The sequence below is a fragment of the Lytechinus pictus genome, chromosome 7, assembly GCF_037042905.1.
Source record: "Lytechinus pictus isolate F3 Inbred chromosome 7, Lp3.0, whole genome shotgun sequence".
Lineage (NCBI taxonomy): Eukaryota > Metazoa > Echinodermata > Echinoidea > Temnopleuroida > Toxopneustidae > Lytechinus > Lytechinus pictus.
In genome coordinates, this window is record NC_087251.1 from 44,537,043 (window position 1) to 44,559,423 (window position 22,381).

Genomic DNA, 22,381 nt, shown 5'->3' on the forward strand with positions numbered 1-22,381 from the left:
AGACTATAGGCGCCGCTTTTCCGACGGCAACGGCGGCGGCGTCAACACCAAATCTTAACCTGAGGTTAAGTTTTTGAAATGACAGCATAACTTAGAAAGTATATGGACCTAGTTCATGAAACTTGGCCATAAGGTTAATCAAGTATTACTGAACATCCTGCCTGAGTTTCATGTCACATGACCAAGGTCAAAGGTCATTTAGGGTCAATGAACTTAGACCATGTTGCAGAGCTGCCAACCATTACGTTTTTGCCGTAATCATTACGTTTTTTCATTCAAATTACGGCATTATGGTTTTTCTTTTCAAATTACGTTTTTTGACAATTTTGATAATGTGTGTACATAATTGTATGTATGTGGAGTGCGTGATGAGCCCGAGATGAGCCTGGTACTTGCGCGTGCATAGTCGCCTGCCGGCCGGTTTTCCAACGCACTTTAATAATTTGATAGCGTGCACGTACATATACGTTAGTTGAATATGCGAGCGGCATGCATGGTACGAATCGCGATGTATAGCGACTGGTAAATACGTCTGTAAGGATGATGATTATTATTCCATTTGCAAAATTTTACAAAAATACTCATCATATATATTAAAGATTGAATCATCAAAAGATATTTTTCATATACTTTAAAATTAATTGTAGTGATAAAGAAATGAAATTTTGAGGCTATTTTCTTGAATTGATTAATATCAATTCCCTTCGGATAACGGTACTGTCTGGTTAATTTTCATCAACTCGTATCAAACAAATACAATGAATTCGGCTTTGAAAAGACCTGGAAAGCTCTTCATTGTCCCCTGAAGTAATAATTCTGGGTGATATTCAACATTTATTGATAGTTTCACATGATTTATACTAGAGAGATGTCCTTCTGCCTTTTGAATTCATTAAAAAAGTCGGCACTTTAGCATTCAGTTTAGCAGGAATGGGAAGATTTCTTCCCTGGTTCTGGCGGCCTAGATGTCTGCTCTATAGTGCTGTCACTGCTGGGGATGATTGAGTGTGCGTGCAGTGTGATTGAGGCTGAGCTGTGCACATCGTGAAGTGATTTACGATGGGACTTTTGTGGAATGATTTCAACTTCTTAATCTTATCTATAGATCTATTTGAATTTTAGATTAGATTGATTTATGAATAATTTTTCTATATTTGTGGAATGTTACATGTACACTTCCATTTTATGACACTTTAATTTTAAAGGGTACTGTTTGGCAAAAACAATGTTACTTGGGAAGAGAAGTCTGAATCGATGGCAACTTTTTTTTTTTTTTTCTCTTAGTCTACAATTTGGTAGTTTTGTCAGGAAACTCAACATAAAACAATGAATTATTTTAGAAGTGGAAAGGAAGCCCCAGAAAAATGGAGCCCTAAAAATGTTCACCAGAACTGATTTTGGTGCCCCTGAAAGATTTTTTTCTCGACAGATCTTCACTTTGATAAGTGCCGGAGTAGGTTGCACTACAAAATGAAAGGCCTAGCTACTTGTCATTTTTAGAAAAATTTGCCTAGGTGCCCATTTGACTAGAATAAAAGTGGCCTTCATGCCCTTTAGAATGGCCTTGATACCCCTTGAAATTTTGGGGCATTCAAGGCCACTTTGCCGGTTGCCCCAAGCTGAAAGTGCCCATTTAAAAATGGCCTTGCCCCTCTCAATTCTTAATTCAAGCCCTGCTACTGACTTAATTAAAGTTGGTAGATTATATCAAACGGCCCAAGACTAAGGGTCCAATTTGTAACACTCCGTTACTTAGCCCAGACTAGGCCTAGAGATTAACTTTTTTTAAATTGTTCACTGCATACATACTTTTTGCATTGGATGTTTGTCGCGTGTGGTTTTAAGGTTCGTTTTAACACATTCCTTTTTTTTGTTGGAAATTCCTTTTTTTGGCCATAATGATTCCTTTTTTTGCTTGCACAAGGTTGGCAGCTCTGATGTTGGGGAATCAACATCAAAATCTTAACCTAAGGTTAAGTTTTTGAAATGTCATCATAACTTAGAAAATATATGGACCTAGTTCATGAAACTTATACATAAGGTTAATCAAGTATCACTGAACATCCTGCATGAGTTTCACGTCACATGACCAAGGTCAAAGGTCATTTAGGGTCAATGAACTTTGGCCAAATTGGGGGTATCTGTTGAATTACCATCATAACTTTGAAAGTTTATGGATCTGATTCATGAAACTTGGACATAATAGTAATAAAGTATTACTGAACATCCTGTGCAAGTTTCAGGTCACATGATCAAGGTCAAAGGTCATTTAGGGTCAATGAACTTTGGCCAAATTGGGGTATTTGTTGAATTACAGCCATAAATTTGAAAGTGTGTTGGTCTAGTTCATAAAACTTGGACATAAGAGTAATCAGGTATCACTGAACATCCTGTGCGAGTTTCAGGTCACATGATCAAGGTCAAAGGTCATGTAAGGTCAAAGAACTTTGGCCACGTTGCTGGTACATGTATTTGTTGAATTGCCATCATATCTCTTTAAGTGTATTGGTCTAGTTCATAAAACGTGGAAATAAGAGTAACCAAGTATCACTGAACATCTTGTGCGAGTCATAGTAGTTTTCAAAATCAGCACTGCTGCGTGATGCAGGTGAGACGGCCAGAGGCATTCCACTTGTTTAGATGTTGACGTTGCTGGCTTTCCATAGTTGCGATTGATTGGATAAATCGTAACTCTTTGTAAGACGGGGCTCAGGATTGGATTGGATTGGGTATTCATGTGTGTTCTTAACCTCCAGGTCAGCGTTTGCAGACGACACAGATAACCAAGGGAACACACCGCTCATGGTAGCCGCTTCTCTCAACAGGACACAGAACATTGAGGTCCTGGTGAAGAAACTCAAATCAGGTGAGAGTCCCTTCGAGAGATTTGGGATTGGGTTATGTAGAAGAAATCATGTTTGCATAGGCTCTGAGTGAACTCTTAGTAACCAAGTAAATAGTAATTTTTTTTTTTTAAAGAGTAGATATTATTGTGTACAGATATATGTATAATAATAAAAATAGCTGGATTTATAAAGCGCTTCTTGTCTGAGGATTCAAAGCGCTGCTACTATTACCCCGGCTTTAGCTCGAGCTACCATCACCGGCGCTCAGTGCATGCAAGTATAGATATGGTCTGATTTTTTTCTTCTCCATTTTGGTTATTCAAAGTGTTTGCATCAGCGGCAGCAGCCATACATTTATGCAGTGTTGGACTACAAAGTTGCCCACAGATTAGACCACCATCAATAATACCTCCCATACATAAAACTTTCGCAACAGAATCATTTTTGATTGAATTGAATTATTATTGAATGTTATTTTGATAGTATACATGATGGTTTTTGCAATTTTGGAAGATTAAATGTGGCACTGCAGTTGTTAACTATTATCTCTCATTGATTCCATTAAAGCTGTCTTCCGAAATTGCTCATTTTTTGTAGCAACTTTCCAGTAATTGTTTTCAGGTGATTACTTTATTTAATGACATTATTTTTTTTACCTTTTTCAGATGAAAAGGGTGGAGTATTCCGTAGAAATACATTTGGTCAGACACCCCTTCACTATGCTGCAGAGAATGGACATAATGTGAGTCTATTAATTGTGAACACAAACTTAATTAGAAATTATGTACTTGAATGACACCTCAGCAGACCTCTCAACCAATCTAAATTTAGAGGAAACAATATCAATTTCTTTCCATTCAATATGATTTTCCTATATTTCTTGATAACTTTACTGCTCAATCCAGAAGGAAATACTTCCTTTTCCTACTTTTGAACAAAGTCATCCCTAAGTACACTTAAGGCACCTAACAAATTAAATAAAGTCATTATAAACAGAAAAGTGGAAATGCTTCCAATGGTACATGAATAACAAATTTATATTTAGAGGGAGTTAAAGGGCTGCTTCGGGCTGAAGATATTTATATCTCAATAAATAGAGTAAAATTTGCAGAGCAAAATGCAGAAAATCAGATAACAAATGACAAAGTTATTGAAATTTAAGGATTTGCATTATTTCGTGGAAACAGGTCGAGGCATGTCTTCATGAATATTCTTTAGGTGGGTTGATGATGTCATACCCCCACTTGTTCTTTTGTTTTTTATTATATAAAATTAGGTTTATAAAACATTTTCTACCGAAACCTAACACAATTGGATTGACAAGTGCTAAAGTGATAATTTCACTTTGTTCTGATTTAAAAAATTCTCCTTTTGGTTCCTGAAAATGGGCTAAACATTAGGCTTATAGTGTAAAAATACCATCCCAAAAGTTTCAAAGTATTATATTTACAGGATCAATTTTAAAACCTTGGAGATGTAAACCAAAGTTTGAAATAATTGGGAGTTGGTTTCAATGACTATGTGTATACAGGGAATCTGTGCACCACAACACATTAATTCTAGATGAACACAGCATGACCTACATGCAGTGTGTACAAGGTATACACTGAATGTACAGTGCAGCTAATAGTGTGTGTATATGAGATACACACAACAGAAGGCAGTCAAAATAGCCAACTGACTTTTTGAATTGGAGAAAACTGGTCATAAGCTGAACCCATCTACTAGATGGTTCTCAAAATCAGGCTAATAAATTGCTACTTGTATCTAAATTAGAGTTTTTCATCCTATATTTTGGTCTGTTTCAGGGTTTTTGAGGACAAATACAGGCACTCATACGCACGTTTCAACTCAGTTTGAGAATTTTTTAAATCAGCTGCTCACAAAGTTAAACAATCCCTTTAAGTGCATTTAGTTATTTCTTGCTGCAACTTATTTCATCATAATGGAGACACATCATTTACACATTTATGAAAAAATGAAACAATTATGATTTCATGCAAATTTTTAAGATTCAATAACTTCGTTATTTGTTTTCTGATTTTGATCAAATTTTCAGCATTTTGCTCTGTGAATTTTACTCTATTATTTAGATATAAATATCTTCAGCTCGGATAGTAGGATATTTAGAGAAATCATGAGACATGGGATAGGTTTAGATTTTCTTACAAAGACTAAAGAACTGAAGAAAGGATTAGATTTGAAATTTGTTAGGAAGCAGTTCCAGAGATGGGTGCAGCAGCAAAGAATGCTCTTTCGCCTCATGTCCCTTTTGGTTCTCTTAATTTGGTGGAATTAGCTGAATGAAGACTGTTACAAATATATAGTAGAAGAGGGATGAATGAGAGAGGAATCATTATGAAGGGGCAATATTATGAACTGAATTGTAGGTAAGCACACCGATAAAATACATTATAGACGATAGGAATTTGATGTAGATGGAAGATTGTCATCTTCAATGAATGGAAGATACAAGACTCCTTCCAAGTGAGGAAGATGTTGACTCTACAAGGAAGCATGGCTCACTGAAATTGACCTTGTGCTCTACTTCGATTTTCATGTTAGGATGCTGTACGAGCACTACTCAAGCATGGCGCAAACCTCCAAGCAACTTTATCAGCCGGCAAGAACAAACTCACTCCATTCATGGTAGCATGTGAACGGGGTCACCTTCAGACGGTCAAGATCATGGCTGACCATGGGGCTATTCTTGACCAGAGAGGTAAGTTATATCCATTTAGCAATACTTCTAATCATATTTCAGTAACATCATACTTATGGGTGCAGTCATACCAACTATGCTGAAATCTGTACCGCCCGGTGGTATATCATTGGAAATAATGTAATAGATTTTAATTGGTCTGGAGTAAGCCTGAAGAGGATTGTTATATAATGATGATTTCAGCTCTAAAGCAAGAAAATCAGGAACATTTGGGTCTGTTTTATAAATAAATGGTGGTGATTTTTTTGCCTGATTGCTCAGAAAGCATGAATGCTTGTAAGCAAGCAACCAGAGGACCGACGTCTTAAGGTCCTCTCCGAGGGACCTGGTAATGAGGATTAATGCCTTACCAAAGGGCAGTAGCGCACCAAGTGGGAATCGAACCCGGGTCAACAGGATCCGAAACCCCTGCTCTACCGACTGAGCTATCACGCCTCCTTTCTAAATAATTAGATGTCTTAACCTTATAGACAATAAGATCAACACCTGTATCGATGAGATGTTCATCTAGCTAGACTTATAACGATTACATGACAGGTACCTATTACTGGTGGTGTATGATCTCTAATATTATTTGTATAAACATAGTGATAAATGGTTATAAAACTTTCCAGCTTTTAGATTCGGGATTTTGGTTTAAAATGATATTATATTATATTATTTTGACTTTTTGCAACTCTTTGATTATTCGTACACCACAAAGACGTCACGTGTTGAAAGCACTTCTAAGATCAACTTTGCTAACTCACACATCAATAGTTTTAGTGTTAATCCTGTATCAGTAAGACTCTGATTAAGGCAAATGAGTCTACCTTATATACTGTATTTGGCCCTTCGTTATTCCCCTAGTAATCTTCAAATTCTTGCCAATTGTCCTTCAGATAAATTAAAGCGGACGCCCCTGATGCTGGCTGCTATTAACGGGCATGTCCCCGTCGCTGCATTCCTACTTCGTAAGGGATGCGATCCAAACGCCAGCGACTCATCACGGAATTCCCCTCTCCATTATTCTGCTGCATATGGCTGGTGGTTTATGCTCCGGCTTCTCCTCTCGGCTGGCGCGGACCCGAACGCACTCAACGATTGGAAGGTGAGTTTCTTCTGGGGAATGTTTTACGAACAAGTAGTTGTATTCTGCTGAAACCCTTGCATCTGATTGGCTCAGGTCAAATTAATCAATGAAAATTACTAATTCTTTCATGAAATTCCTTTCATTGAGCAGTAAGTCCATGATAAAAAAAAATCATAAGATTGGAATGGAAGTACTACATACAATTGATCAGGGTCCTGTAACACAAAGGTTAGCAATTAATCGTACGCTTGATTTCCACGATTAATTGTACACTGTTGTCAATGCAATCAATCGTAGAAAAATGTTCTACGATCATTGCTAAGCTTTGTGTTATGGGCCCCTGAAGAGAATCGGCTATTGTATTGCACTAGTTATTGTATCCCTTGAAAATTAATTGTAATAATTATAATAACGTAGTTCTTGTATAGCGCATATCACATTATGTCATAACGTCCCCATGCGCTCCCAAAGGACTTGGATATTATTACCCTGGCCTTAGCTCCGCAGCCTTTTACAGCGCGGTGGCATTTCAAGGAATAAATTCCTGCCAGGTACCCATTCACCTCACCTGGGTCGAGTGCAGCACAGTGTGGATAAATTTCTTGCTGAAGGAAAACACGCCATGGGTAGGATTCCAACCCACGACCCTAAGTTTGAAAGGTGAGGGTCAGAACCACTAGACCACGACGCGCCCACAAGAACTGAAGAGAATTGGCTACTGTATTGCCCTAGTTTATTGTATCCCTTGAAAATTGTGTGACCCGAATTGAACCAAACACATTGTCGTCCTGTGTTTGTAGGTACCACCCCTAGCCATTGCCTTCATGAAGGGCCACGTGGGGTGCGCCGACCTGCTCCTGGAGGACTCCAACGCCGATGTGAACTTCCGCGACGCCGACGGCTGGACGATCGTGATGCTGACCGTGAGCCAGCTGACCCCTGAGATGTGGGAGCAGCTCAAGTACCTGGTGGAGGAGAAGAACGCCAGCGTGACCCTCAAGGATGCCAACGACTGGACCGCGGTAAGAACCCCCCCCCCCCCCTCTCTAAGGGCACAATATATTTTTTTTGCAGGGGTTGCGCCAGATCTCAGGGGTGTTTTCAGTGTCTGGTACTTTGACTGACAGTTTTATTTCCTGAACAAAAGGGAGAATTGGGGGTTATGGTAATTGAGTTAGCGTTTTCCATACCTAGGCAGGATTGTTCTACTCATTGACTTGTTTATATATGTCTTTGTTACTATGTATTCCTTATTTATTTCAAATAAATGATGATAATAATAATAAAAAAAAACTCAACTGATACCAGAGATGATGTGGTTATTGACGCAGTATATGTTGATGTCACTAAACTATGGATAAGAAGGTGGGAAAAGGCAGGGAGAGAGTGGCCTGCAACCCTGGGACCTCTTGAACCAAGCTGTTACACTCCTGGTTTACCGGCCAAAGCATCTTAACAGCTGAGCAGTTTTCATTGCTATTAAGCAATCATCAGTAGTGCTAGGATCTCTTTCTGTCGTTTCCAGTTATTTTGGCACAGATTAATGTGACCTCTTGAGTTAGGGGTGTAACTTCTAAAAAAAATAGCTTTCGGGACCTCTGCTGGTCTTGCTTTACAGAAAAAGAAAGGACAAATCTCCAAAGTGAAAGGAATTTCCTGATTTTATCCTCAGAAAATGAAATTATTGGATATATCCTCAGCGTACATTTATTGAAAATGTATGTAGCTCACAAAGAGATATCTTCAATAGTATTTGTAGAATATTCCTGACAGGACTTCATTGCAATAAGCAAGTGTAAAAATATGGATTTTAAATATTAAGAGTGCCTTTTAGGAAGATGTATATATCCTTGTTCCTTTTGAATCTATATTGTATTTTTCATTTTCCCCTTAGCTTCATCATCTGGCAGCTGCTAACTTCCATCAGGTCAGTATAAGCACTTGCTAGTTTTCTTTGGTAACCTTATTTTTGTAATGATGTCTTCCATATTGTGAGTTAATGCAATACAATACAATGTAATTTGTGTCCGGTTGTATGCCCTGAAATTGAAATAAACAAATAAAATTCACTATGAAGCCATCTTTGTATTGTTTCTGAGAAACATATGAAGACTTAATGATATCTTTCAATGATGAATTCTGATTTAAATAGTATGTGTAGTTCAAGAGCATTTGGTTCAAGTGAGAAAGAGAGGAGTAGACTTTGAAGAAGAAAATTAACTGGAGCATCAATGAACAATAATCTCTGATCTTTACCTTCCTTGTCTCAAAATTAGAATAAATAAATTCATTTTTCTACAAAGCCATCTATGTATTCATTCTAAGAAACATCCTAGAAAAATTCTACCATGATGGATTCTGATGTAAAGAAAAGTTTAAGAGCATACCATTGAAATGAGAAGGAGATTTAATACATGACAATTTCTTTGAGCATTCACGAGCTTCCATCTCTGGTATTTTCTTTTCTATCCATCTACCATCCAGGGTACCTTAGCAAAGAGGGACGAGAGGAAGAAGATCAGTGTCGACATGGCGACCTTCCTCATCGCCAAAGGATGTGATATCCATGCCAAGACGTCGGACGGAGAAACGGCCCTTGACATTGCTATCAAGAGGGTAAGAGAAAACAAGGCATCACTTCGAAGACACTGGTTGATAACTTAATATTAATTATTATAGAGTTCTTGAGGAGTTCTTGACTTTATGCAGATGCTTAAACGCAGCTCTTAAGACACCTGTCGCTATGTAGTTTGTTTTCATCGACGAAATTGTTTTCTATTTTATTATATTAAACCATGCAAAAGAGATGCTTGCATTTCTATCTATATTGTTATTTCCCTCAGAAAAGGTGTTTTGATACCAAATCTTTTGCAAAAATTTGCTGGAAAGATTACCAACATTACTGTTTACAAAAAATGTCAAGCTTGAATTAATTCTATTTTAAGCTATTGTTGTGTCAATTTCTTATGTATTTCTTAAAAGCAAAATTTTTAATTGTTTTTATGACAGAATATATTCAAAAATTCATCGTTTGTAATGTCAATATATTGATGTTATTGCTATTAATCCTCACTGTCTTTATCTCGCTCAGAATCAAGTCAACGCTGACATGGTCAAGTTCCTCCTGGGCAAAGGCAGTAAGCTAACCAACTTCACCAATGAGAAGAATGAGAATCTACTTCATCTGATGGCCCAACGATGCCTTGACACCGATCAGATCGAACTCTTGAACATTGTGGCTGACAATGTATGTATCGTAATTCACTTGTTTTAATCACAATGCTCCAGTATATTTCAAGTCATTAAAAAACTTGATGAATGACCTCTTGATTTGACTAGTGGCAAATGAGAATGAAAAGTTGCCAACATCGTACATCTAAAAAATATTACCTCAGGCACACTGCCAGCACCAGGTGAGCATTTCATGAAAAGACTTGACAGACGTTTTATCCAACAAGTCCTGTTTTATCAGACAGCTACCATAGTAAAAGCGCTTCTCAGCCAATCAAAATCAAGGAAAGCTGTCAGATCCGACAACGTGTTGGACAAAAATATTGCTGAAATATTCCCTAGATTCTTTGTCGGACTGTAATATTATGAAGTAATTTATTGTCTTCACACTGCTTTCATCACCAAAATATATGTATCTGTTATTTTGTGTTCTCACAAATTTTGTCTATTTTTCCGGTTTTCCAGATGAAGAATGAATCTTCTGCCGATAGCAAACTTGCTAATGACACCGCCGCCCAGACTCCATCAGCGGCCCAGCCCAATGCTTTCATCAAGCAGCTCGCCCAGGCCAGAGACTCGTCGTGCTATACTCCGCTGCTGAGATGGGCTGTTACGTATGTTACATACTCCAGTCGCAAGGTATGATGATTGCAATCAGGGGCATTATAATAGTCTTGGTGTGAGGAGGAGGAGGAGGAAAAAATATATATGTATATTTTTGCTCATTTTATGCAATTGCTCAAGTCATTGAAACTGCCCTGGCAAGTTTTCTCTTGGAACAATAAACTATTGAATGTACTTGAACAATTATTATTTTTGAAGTTCAGAAGGGATACATAACTAAATAAAATAAAATGATCATGTTGAAAAGTTTCCAATGAATGTATGAAATTTCTACTTATAAAGAGTAATGAATGAGAATTGTGATAATTCGATCACGTGATATAAAGATATTATTGGATAATGAAAATACTAAAATTGGTAATATTTTATTGGATATTTATTTTTGTGATTAGGAGAAAGTTGACATTTGAATTCTCATTTTCCTATTGCTTTATTTGCAGAATGAAGAGCAAGTTGAAAAAGGCCGATCATTTTTAAAGGTAATGATTCTCTTTTATGGTAGTTGAATACATATACCCATCATCATCAAATTTTCTCAGTAAAAGACAGTGCTTTCTAGTCAATTTACTTGTACATTATTTTGCACATATATCATACATATATTAATGTGACTCTGCCTAAGTCGAACCTTTTAAAAATCCATACTTTATTTTATTGTTTGAAATAAAAATCTGAGAATAGAAATATTCAGAAAATTCATTTTGCCCAAGTGATCGTGGGCCTGGCAGCCACTGTGTAGTGCCAGATCGACGTGGCTCCTTCCCTTAAATGTTGAATGCCAAAAAGGTAGCGGCAATTTCCATCTTTTTACGCCTTTTGGTCTTAACACGGACAGGCTTTGAACTCCCGACCTCACGGTTGTGAGACGGACATTCTACCAAATGAACCAACACATCGGTATCTTGGGACCACAGGATTCTGTTTGAGGCAAATTTTGATGTAAAAGATGCCATGCAAACATGTTCTGCATATTCTGGTCTGAAATAACGCTTTTGAGCAGGGCGATTATTAAGCTGATTGAAGGTTGACTATTGCCGAGTCGGCTGTATGTTGATTACAGGCACATAGACATGCCATATTAAGAATGATAATTTTGTATTTATTCAAATTATGTGTTATTCCTTCACAATCTGTGTTATTGAATCACAATACATGCCATTTATACAGAATATTTGTTACTTATATGCATTATCTAAATCCCATTGTAAAAGTATAATTTGGATGCTCTTTTATCTTACAGCGTTTGCTTGAACTATCACATTCAGATATCAATGCCAAGATACCGAAGAAGGAAAACACACAGGATGCTCATGGTAATGTAGTTTAACTTACAGACCATTTGTAAATTATACTTTGTAACTCCAGTTAGGGTCTTGAATTGTAATTTAATTATAAAATACCATGTTATGATATATAATGTATTGTGATTTTGTTGAATGTGATATTGAGTAGATGCACCACATATGTTTGGTAAGGTACGCTACATGTAGCTTTGAGTCTGTTGTGATGGTTTCTAGTATAGTATAATGCAAGTTTAGGGAAATTAATTTCCTAAAACCTGCATTAGTCCATGGTTTAGGCCATGACACCAAGCGCAAATGTAATAATAATAATAATAATATAGGGTATTTATATTGCGCACATATCCACCTTGTTAGGTGCTCAAGGCGCTCCTATATTACCCGGCTAAGCTAGGCGTTCATAGCGCACACAGCTTTTTAAGGAATTATTTCATACCGGTACCCATTTACCTCTCCTGGGTTGAGTGCAGCACATTGTGGACCAGTTTCTTGCTGAAGGAAATTACGCCATGGCTGGGATTCGAACCCACGACCCTCTGTTTCAAAGTCCGAAGACTAATCCACTGGGCCACAACGCTCCACATGTAGCGCATTTTACCAAACACACACCTTTTTTATACAAGAATCACATGACCTTTCCAAGTGCAAATGTCAAATGAAGCATGTCCCTATGCCACAACATCTGAAAACTTGATGGTCTAAATTCAAACTCCCTTTGTTTTCCACACACGAGTAATTACATGATCTTTATTTTCACCCACTAATTTACAGCTGAAAAGAATGTGCTCCACCTGCTCTGTGAGATGACTGAGAAATCGAAGGCGGGGCTCAGTAGTTTCCCAGCCCTGGACATCATCCTTACGTACAAACCCGACCTCAATGCCAGAGATAAGGATGGCCGTACCCCTCTAATCAAGGCTGTGAAGACAGGCCGAATTGCACTTGTAGAGACACTTGTAAGTTTGACAGCATGTATTTACTAGAGAAAGAATTATTATGATACTCCACTTTAGGTACATGTAGCTCTGGATTAACTTAGGGGGGGGGGGTGAATATACTTCTGATATGTAATATTATGTAATAACTGTTAATGTTAATCTACACAATTTGTATGACAATGCCAATGAAAATGTTTAAACACAATACAAATGTATCTTGATTGTTGGGAGAAAGGGGTAATAAACTGAAACTGAAATTGAATTTATCCACATTTTTGTACTTTATTTCCATCGGGTTGTTTGAGCTATCCAATGAGGAAGAAATATTGATATCTCCATCTATTTCAGTTTGAGATCCCCCCAAAAGTGAGGATTGGTTTATGAGCTCTCAAAAGTTTGCCTTGTGAATAAGGACAGATTAAGAAAAGGAGTCTATTCATAGGCCAGCTAATTGAAAATAGTGATTTTCACAGACAACGGTAATAAGCTACTGAAATCCTTGCATCTGATTGGCTCAGAACAAATTAATTTCTGGAAATCACTGACTATTTGCTGCGTGAAACACTCCTCTGGTAATTCAAATCATGTATCTGCATGATGTCTTCGTATGATTTCTAGTAGGGGCGTCATGGTCTAGTGGTTACGACTCTCGTCTTTCAGTCAGAAGGGACGTGGGTTCGAATCCCAGCCACGGCGTGTTTTCCTTCAGCAAGAAATTTTCCCACATTGTGCTGCACTCGACCCAGGTGAGGTGAACGGGTACCCGGTAGGATTTATTCCCTGACTCTTCAGCGCCGATATGGCGGCTCAACTACGGCAGGGGTAATAAAATGACACCACGTATCAAAGCGCAGTTGAGTATAATGCATGAAGTAACAGCTGTATTTAAATGAACGTATTATTATCATATCTTTGTTTGTATTTCAGGTGAAGGAAGGGGCAAATGTAAATCTGAAATCCCAAGAGAAAGACAGCGACAAACTGGCTACACCCCTCAATCTTGCCATAAGGTAAGAATATATCTACAAGGCAGGTGCAGCCTTTGTTAATAGCATCAACTACATGTTATCTCATTCAAATAATTAAAAAAAAATAATAATAATGTCAAATATGGTTAGCCAGCAATGCCTTCTTAGTGCAGTTATTCAAAAAGTTGATATTTTTTTGCTTGAATCCTCAATATGATCAATGGGCAAGCTGCATTATGCTTACAAAGGTACAGGGCATACCCTCTTACATGACGAATTATGATGTGGTTGGCTTTCCATAGTATAGATGTATTGGAATTTAATATAATTTTTAGAAGGAAGGCCCTTATCTTATGCTGCAGTCACATCAACCAAACAAACTCCAAACCGACTGATGATATGTCATTGAAAATAATGTAATAGATTTGGTTGGTGTGGAGTCGCTTACGCCAATGTGACAGCGGCTTTGTACACTATACATTAAAAAAAAAAAACGTTGTATTGTAAGCGATATATCTTGCTAATCTCGCTGTTTTTGTTGAAATCTTGTTTCTATAGGGATGGTCATTTTGGAATGGTAGATCTCCTCATCACTGATTCGACAGTGAATGCTCCTAACGAACCAAACAGGCTGACACCATTCCACTATGTTGTCATGTCACATCGCAGTAAGTCCCTCGTTGCTTTATTGTTTTGAAACAAATGATTAAGATTAATGATTCTGATTTACAATGGAGGAAATCACAATGATGATGAAGAAGAAAAGGGCGACTGTGATGATAGTGATGATGATGATGGTTTTGTTGGTGGTGGTTATGATGATGATGAGGACGAGGACGAGGAGGAGGAGGAGGATGAAAGTGATGATAAATAACAATGATAAGGATAAAGAAGAAATTGGTGATGATGATGATTATGGTGATGTGATGATGATGATGATGGTGGTGGTGGTGGTGGTGGTGGTGGTGGTGATGATGATGATGATGATGATGTTGAAAGTGATGATAAAATCACATTGATGATGAAGAATTTTCAAAAAAACATTTTTGTACATTTTATTTTTCAACATTATCACCAATGTTTCCAAGCAATGTATGGTCTATGACATGTGTGACATTACATACCACATTAACGTAATCGTTGATGTCATCATGATGTGTGTTAAACCCGTAACAAATGGTTGAACAAGTAATTCTGCAATCCCCTTTCTCCACCCACAGATGTGCTGAGTCAGGTGATCTGTCAGGTGATTAGGAAGCTCCTGGCCAAAGGAGCCAGGATCCAGGCCAGAGACTGGAAAGGGAGGATACCCTTACACTATGCATGCAAGACCTATATCAATGACAGGGATCCGAGCACGGATGCCCTGGAGCTCCTCCTAGACAACAAGGCTGACGTCTTCGCCGAGGACAACGAAGGAAGACTGCCACTCCACTACCTCTTCTTTGATATGATTAAGTATGTATTCTGTTCCAGAATATTGTTGTCTTTTTCAGCGATGGGGGTTAGGCGATGAGTCTGATGTATCGAGGTGGCGGTGCTTTCATAAAGCATGTTTGAATTTTCCCAATTATACATGGACATAAGAACACAACCTTATTTAGCAAGTCTACATTAATATTTAGATAATAAATTATAATTGTTAACAATGCAATGACCCATTGACTTTTGATATTTGACTGATATTTATGCAATCTTTCATGTGTAAATTAGATTTTTTGTTAAAGAAGAAACCATTACTGCTTTTCTAATGTAGAACTGATTCATTTTCATTTTTGTTCTTCAATAGGGATGAGCATGTGTGTGGTTCAGTGACCTCATTCTGTAAATGGTTCATGTCTGGATTAGATAGTCACTGAATTATATTTTCAGTTCATGTCATGATCTTTCTCCATTTTTCCGTTGCTTTATGCATATGTCTAAAGGCGACCGCACACCTTACGACTGTTCGTGATCCGATTTTGGAACAAATCGCACTTTGCTCATTTTCTGAAAATGTGAATGGAATATATCATTTTATTTGAGGTTAAAATTAATCGAAAGAATACTAATATAACCATTTTGAAAGATTGCAAGCCTTTATTTTGGAGTAAAGGCCAAATTAGTTTCAAATCGTAGCCAATCGTACGACTGCTATGACGTCATTACGACTAGATATTAAATTCGCTTTTATTCTAAGAAGGATGATAGCATAGTCACAGATTTGAACATAGGTATTCGTACAATGATTTAGAACATTACACAGTAAGATATTCCAAGTCTTAATATTAGCATCAAATTCTACTACATTTTATTCTGAAATCGGGTAGCAGACCAATCGTAAGGTGTGCGGTCGCCTTAAGAGTTGAAGATTGAAAGCTATCTATAATGCCTAAATACATAACATACAATTATAATCATCAAATACTGTATGCATTTGTGGAATCCTCTATGATAATAAATACATTTTTTTTCCCAGTCCCAATGAGAAATCTTCAATCGATCCTATTGAGGCTTCAAGTCTGTTGAAAGACGCAATGAGGAAACAGAAGATAGGTCACCCAGACAAGCAAGGACAGACCCCCATCCATGCTGCAGCGCTAAGAGGGGCTATTATCTCACTCATGGATCTTGCCGATGTAAGTCTAATTTTTATATCCCATCAGCCCCCCATGCCCCCCCCCCCCAAAAAAAAAAAGATTGCTGTAACAGGAAAATGATGGGGTCGGTCGGTCTACATTTTCCTCTTTTAAAAAAATGATGTGAAAGCCTATTTTTCCTTTGGATGGGGACTCCTCGCAAATATCATAGACCAAAAACGAAATATGGAGCTCAAGTGTTGTCCAGACTGTACCATTTCTTAGTTTTATTAACTTTTCCAATATATATTTTTGTATGTATGATGGAAATTAGGGGCAGTCAGCACATTTATTATTGTTATTTATTTTTTTGATTGAATGAAACTACAACTAGCGTAGGTTGGGTTGTGGCAAATAGAGTGATTTTTTTTCATCATCATAATCATATATCAATGACTACAATCACTATGAAGAATTCATTCATTGTATATAGATGTCAGATTATGAGCTTTTTGTCTTTGAGTACTTTCAATGAACCCTTGATATTACTACCTCCAGCTTTAATATCTGGCAGATATATAGTGCTCATTGCATCCTTGGAATGAATCTTAACCAGAATCTCTTACTATTAATTATACTGATGCACATCCAATCGAAAGGTAATTGTCTCTGTGTGAGATTCATATTCAAATTATTGGAAATACCAATAAATGCCCAGTTTGTTTTAGGCTTTGGCACCTACTATGCAAACTCTTTTAAGATCAACTTTTTTGTTGTTGACAGTGTGTTAACAGTGTGGATACGAGAGATTCTGTTGGAAACACTCCCCTATCTATGGCATGTATGGGAGAACACATCAGGTGAGATACATTTCTTCTTTAACCTTGTATTCTCTTCTAAAAGCTAAGTACCTACAGTTGCACTAAACAGTATTTTCCTCTGATGCAAAGTTTTGTTTCTTTGGATTTTTAGTTTGATTTTCATGATTCTCACTGTTTTTTTTGTAATTCTACTTTTTGGACCTGAAAATGTTTGGTTTCTATGAAATTCTATGAATTCCCTGTTCTTCTCAAATTGATAATATTGATAATAATTCAATGTTCATATAGCGCCTATTCGAATTTCTATAAGCGCTTTACATTACAAAACCCAACTACGTAACTTAATTAACTAAACTCAATTACTTATCTAACAATAACTACCTGTAATAGCTTGACAACCAACGTAACTTCCTTAAAGCTCTTATCTGCGGGTAAATTCTGTGATATTTGTTCATCTTCTTTGTCATGTTATGTTTTGTTATGTTATGTTATGTGATGTGATGATACGTTAAATTATGTTATGTTACATTACTTTATGTTACATTTAAGTTAAATTGTGTTTTATTACATTACATATCATTGTGTCATGTTATGTCATTCTGTTATGTTTCATTGAATAGTTTTCTGTCATTTTATTCTGTGACAGCGTGGTGATCTTCCTGCTCCAGCGGGGGGCCGACATCTCGGCGACCGTCACCCGCCTCGAACGCCTCAAAGACGAAGAGGTGGAGAAAGCCAGGAAGAAGAAAGAAGAAGAGGAGAAGACGAAGGAGCTTTTCTGGGAGTGGAGGCCCCTGCGGGAGAAGACGGGCAGGAAGGCCATGCCGACCGTTGCGGAGACCCTGTTCAGGAGGGTGGTGAAGAACGGGTGGCAGGGAATCCTCTTCCTGCTCATGGACAGACTGGAGAAGTTCAAAGTACCTTACATCACACCCATCAAGGTAAACCAACAGCCATCCGTGCAAATAAATCCGTTCCACAACATTTGTTCTGGCAACAGTTGGTCCACTATAAATTCCACACACTAATCGAATGACCAACTTCAACCCTTGATTTTATACTCTACCCTACCCTAACCATAAACCTATCATAAAACCCTATTGCAATCATTACCCGAACCCTACATCGAGGAGCAAGCCAGGAGCAATTGTTGCAGGAGTAAATGTTACCATTAAATGTAGTAAAGCCAAAGTGATGTAGTTGCAGCAATCAATAATTCAATGAAAAAGTCTTTTAGATAAAGGTTACTTCGTGCATTTCATAATGCTTACACTCGAGTAGCCCCCTCATTATGATGTCAGTCATTTGCATTAATCTTGAGAGATTGATTAAAGTGTATGCAACGCCATGCATTAATCACAGTGCTTTTTGTTTGCAAAGTAATTACAGACCTCATTTTAAATCTTCAGTATATCTTGGATCTCACTCTCTGTTCGTTGTGAAATCAATTTTTTGTTCATTGAATGAGTTGAACGATCTTCTCTGTTGCTTATATGATTGGAGGCAGTTGTTGAGGAGCATAGGTTTCGCATGGCTTAGATGCTAATCTCAAAATCTAGAGGTTGATGGTCTAGCTGCTAAGCAACAAATAAATTGAAATGAATCAAACAGTCTTCTCTGTGTCTTGTTTGATTGTAGGCTGCTATTGAGGAGCACAGATATCAGATGGCTCTGAATCTAGTCTCCAAGTCCAGAGGTCACAAGGTCGATGGTGTCGCTGCGAAGCAACAGAACCTTCTACACATCCTGGCCTTACAGCCTGCTGATCAGCTTTCTAACAAGGTAAAGAATAGTCACAAAGTCTTTTTAGTGAAAAAAATTCATTTCTGACTGCCCGAATAACATGCATAAGTAGAGTTGTAGTAGTTCAGTTAATCTGTTGAATACTGAATTCTGTCATTCCAATAGACTTTGTACAGGTATCACCTGGTTCCAACAGGCAACGGGTTAATATGTCTCCAGACATTGAACCACATGCTAATGGGTGAAAATCTCTGACCATAAATGAAAAAAAAAATCGCTCGAGACAAAAATATTCATCAGTCTCTGCTGATTTTCCCTATTGTAATCTGACCTACTTTTATGGTGGATGTATCTGGAATTCGAAATGAAGAACAAAATGAAATTTTGAATTCTTGACAATACGCTTTATGCTGAGGATATTGAGTATGGCCCAATTTGACAAATAGAACATTTCCCTTCTTTGAATACTCTCAATCATTGTATATCCTGCTTTTTTATTGATTGCTAAATGTAATTTAATTCAATTTTCTTTGTTACCCAGGTTGCTGAGAAATTACTTTCAAAGGGAGTAAGCCTCACTCATGACCAGTTCAAATGTACGCCGCTAACTTATGCCGTCCTTTCGGAAAACATAGGGCTTGCAAAGTTCTTGTGGGGTAAGTGGCTTCAAAAATTAATATATGCTGTACCATCCAACCTACGTACTTTAGGGAACACCTACTTAGAAGATACTTTTATTTTCGAAAGGTTAGCTGTATTTTTATGTTCACTAACATCATGACTAATGGGTAACAAACAAACTAAACAACAAAATAGCATCTTATGAGTAGCATCTTATGACAAAGTATAGACAAGGTATTTGAAAAAAGAAGACAATTTACAAGAGAGAAGTGGCTACACATTTACATGACTTGTATAGGATAGATAAACTGCATTTTTTTGTGGAAAGAATTAACTGACTTGGTCTTAGTTACATCTTTAGGATGTGAAAGTGTAAATTTATGACATTTTTTTTTCATGTTTGCTTGTAGGTCATATGAAGCAGCAGGGTGGCAAGCAGGCATTGACCAGTACTGACGTGAAGGGACGAAGCCTCTTGGCCACAGCTTTCTGGAGGAGGGAATACTTTGACACAAATCTAGTCAGGTGAATTATCATTCTCGTGCAATATCATAATACAATGTGGGTGTTGCAAGAAAATAATTGCAATCAATTGCAGTTTTCTGTTGCAATTTTACAATTGATAGATCAAGTTAAGCTGCTGCAAATGCGCTTACACTCTTTTTTTGCCTGAAGCAGATCAACGACCGATTGCAAAGTGACATGATTGATATAAAATATATTTGCCTTTGACTGCAAGTTTCTTGTTTACCACTCTATGGTGTATCTGAAAACCTATTAACCTAGTCTTACCACCATGCAATCCTTCAAAGCTAACAGTGAATAGATACTCATCACATTGTGCAAAGTGATACTCTAGTTACAAAAATCTCTTCCTTCGCCCTTCCACGGGAATGATAACTTGTCAATTATAATCTGTGACCTTTGAACATTGTTCTTCCATGCATATAGCTGGCTGATGGAGGTTGGAGCCTCCCTCAACGTTGCATTCCCTGTTCCCCTGTGGGAGACCGAGGGGAGTGGTGCAGAGACCATCCCGGCCGACAAACTCGAGGAGTGGTTCCACCACCGTGAAGACCACCCCGTGGGCTACCTCACACCCCTCCTTGCTGCTCTCAGGGTCGCCAGCTTCGACCGTGTGAAGTTCCTCCTGACCAAAGGGGCGGACCCTAACTTACCGGCCAAGGACATGCTAACCCCACTCATGTGTGCTGTCAGGAAGGTGAGACAATCTTGACAAGGGTATCAAGGATATCAAGTTTCACATGTTGAATTAATCATCAGTTCTCTTTTTTTCATTCTGTTTAACATTACATTTATGTTAAAATTAATAAATTTGTATCATTTGGTAGCTGCTGGAGAAAAATAATTTTGCTGAAGATTTATTATGTTGATAATATTGTATTTATCTAAATCATGCATGTACATTTGTTTCATTTTTGTTCATGTTGTGTAAGGAAATATAGTATTTGATGATACTTTTTGTTATACTATGTTATACTTAATGGTCGAAAGATCTGAAATAAATATTTTTATTATTGTTGTTGTTATTATTTTCATTATTATGAATATATTTTTGTCTCTCACATTCAGAATAATCTCAAACTTGTGAAGCTTCTTCTGAACTATGACTATGACCCAGCAAAAGACAGCAATGCAGACTCATCATCTGCGAAAACTGCCAACACTACTTTTAATTCGTTGGGTTCTTTTGGAGTTAGAAAGTGGAAAGGTAAGTCTTGCTCTTAAACTTTCAGATATATTCTTTCACTTTATTGTTGTCAAATTGTGTTATGATGTTGCATGTTGATTGACTTGTGGTAAAATGGAGAATTTTCTGCAATATTACCCATTGTGGAGTAACCTAGATGTAACAACAGAATATGAATTATTTAAATTTTAAAGTGATTGTTCGAAGTTTTTTTTTTTTTTCTTGCTTATACATTATTTAGACTGGTCCAAACTTGAAATAAAGGGGCAAAAGTTTTCCGGAGGCACTTTCCCATCAAGTTTCTGACACCCCCCCTTCCAATAAAAAAGAAAGCAAAAATGTCATCAAAATTCTATTTGGGGAGGGGCATTTCTCCCCCTGCCCCCCCCCCCCCCTCCATGTGATCTATAAGACATTCTTTATTAATGATCATTCTCTTTCAGCTTTGCATTTGTTATGCCATAGAGAACCTCAAGTAGTTAATCAATGTGGGAAATGCCTCTTTATTGATATCCTGTATGCTTTATCACATTCTTTTACACCAGCTGGAGGTACCGGTCTCTTCAACGGAGATGATGCCGAGATGGACGAGGATGAGGAGGAGGAGGATGATGAAATCGATGAAGAGAACGAAGATGAAGAAAATGAAGATGAAGAGAACGAAGATGAAGAGAACGAAGATGAAGATGCAGAGATGGATGAGAATGGCGATGGAGAGAACGAGGAGGATGAGGAGGAGATGGACCACGATGGAAGCCAAGAGAACGGAGAAGTCTCGGAGGAGGATGACAAGGAAAAAGACAAAAAGAAACCAGAAGAGAGTAAGGATATATCTAAAGTATTACCCAAAGAATATGTATGAACCTATTATAAGGGAATTGCCATCGTCATACTGCTTAATATAAATGCAGAAATTAAGTACAGTACCAGTATCAGTTTGGTACTTTGTAAAATTTAAAGATGTTTACGGGTTGTAATAGTTTACTCTTGATTTGCACAATACTTCATATTCGGAAATGTGATTATTTTTACCTATAGATACTACAATATGGGGATATATCAACCCCCAATTTTTTTTTTAGGAAAGCTACAGCATAGAGATGGGGGAATAAAATATTGGTTAGGGATGACCTTTGTATAACCAGTTTCCTGGGACCCTGGTGGCAAGTTTGATTGGAGTAATGTGAATAATGTCTATGTTGTATAGCAATTTAAGGTGGATTTC

At 37.5% G+C, this 22,381-nt stretch overlaps 1 protein-coding gene across 1 annotated transcript in view; it reads left to right on the forward strand.

Moving 5' to 3' along the window:
* Positions 1 to 22,381, forward strand: part of LOC129264355 (poly [ADP-ribose] polymerase tankyrase-like) — a 61,498-nt gene that overhangs the window by 23,059 nt on the left and 16,058 nt on the right. Inside the window, exons 14-37 of the mRNA XM_064102837.1 lie at positions 2,757 to 2,866; positions 3,512 to 3,588; positions 5,412 to 5,568; positions 6,450 to 6,658; positions 7,441 to 7,662; positions 8,535 to 8,567; positions 9,125 to 9,256; positions 9,732 to 9,887; positions 10,337 to 10,510; positions 10,936 to 10,974; positions 11,736 to 11,808; positions 12,568 to 12,752; positions 13,662 to 13,744; positions 14,261 to 14,370; positions 14,923 to 15,160; positions 16,161 to 16,320; positions 17,044 to 17,120; positions 17,728 to 18,022; positions 18,720 to 18,863; positions 19,366 to 19,480; positions 19,856 to 19,970; positions 20,397 to 20,667; positions 21,039 to 21,177; positions 21,702 to 21,977. Coding sequence (XP_063958907.1) covers positions 2,757 to 2,866; positions 3,512 to 3,588; positions 5,412 to 5,568; positions 6,450 to 6,658; positions 7,441 to 7,662; positions 8,535 to 8,567; positions 9,125 to 9,256; positions 9,732 to 9,887; positions 10,337 to 10,510; positions 10,936 to 10,974; positions 11,736 to 11,808; positions 12,568 to 12,752; positions 13,662 to 13,744; positions 14,261 to 14,370; positions 14,923 to 15,160; positions 16,161 to 16,320; positions 17,044 to 17,120; positions 17,728 to 18,022; positions 18,720 to 18,863; positions 19,366 to 19,480; positions 19,856 to 19,970; positions 20,397 to 20,667; positions 21,039 to 21,177; positions 21,702 to 21,977 — 3,590 coding nt within the window. The remainder of the gene's footprint in view (positions 1 to 2,756; positions 2,867 to 3,511; positions 3,589 to 5,411; positions 5,569 to 6,449; positions 6,659 to 7,440; positions 7,663 to 8,534; positions 8,568 to 9,124; positions 9,257 to 9,731; positions 9,888 to 10,336; positions 10,511 to 10,935; positions 10,975 to 11,735; positions 11,809 to 12,567; positions 12,753 to 13,661; positions 13,745 to 14,260; positions 14,371 to 14,922; positions 15,161 to 16,160; positions 16,321 to 17,043; positions 17,121 to 17,727; positions 18,023 to 18,719; positions 18,864 to 19,365; positions 19,481 to 19,855; positions 19,971 to 20,396; positions 20,668 to 21,038; positions 21,178 to 21,701; positions 21,978 to 22,381) is intronic.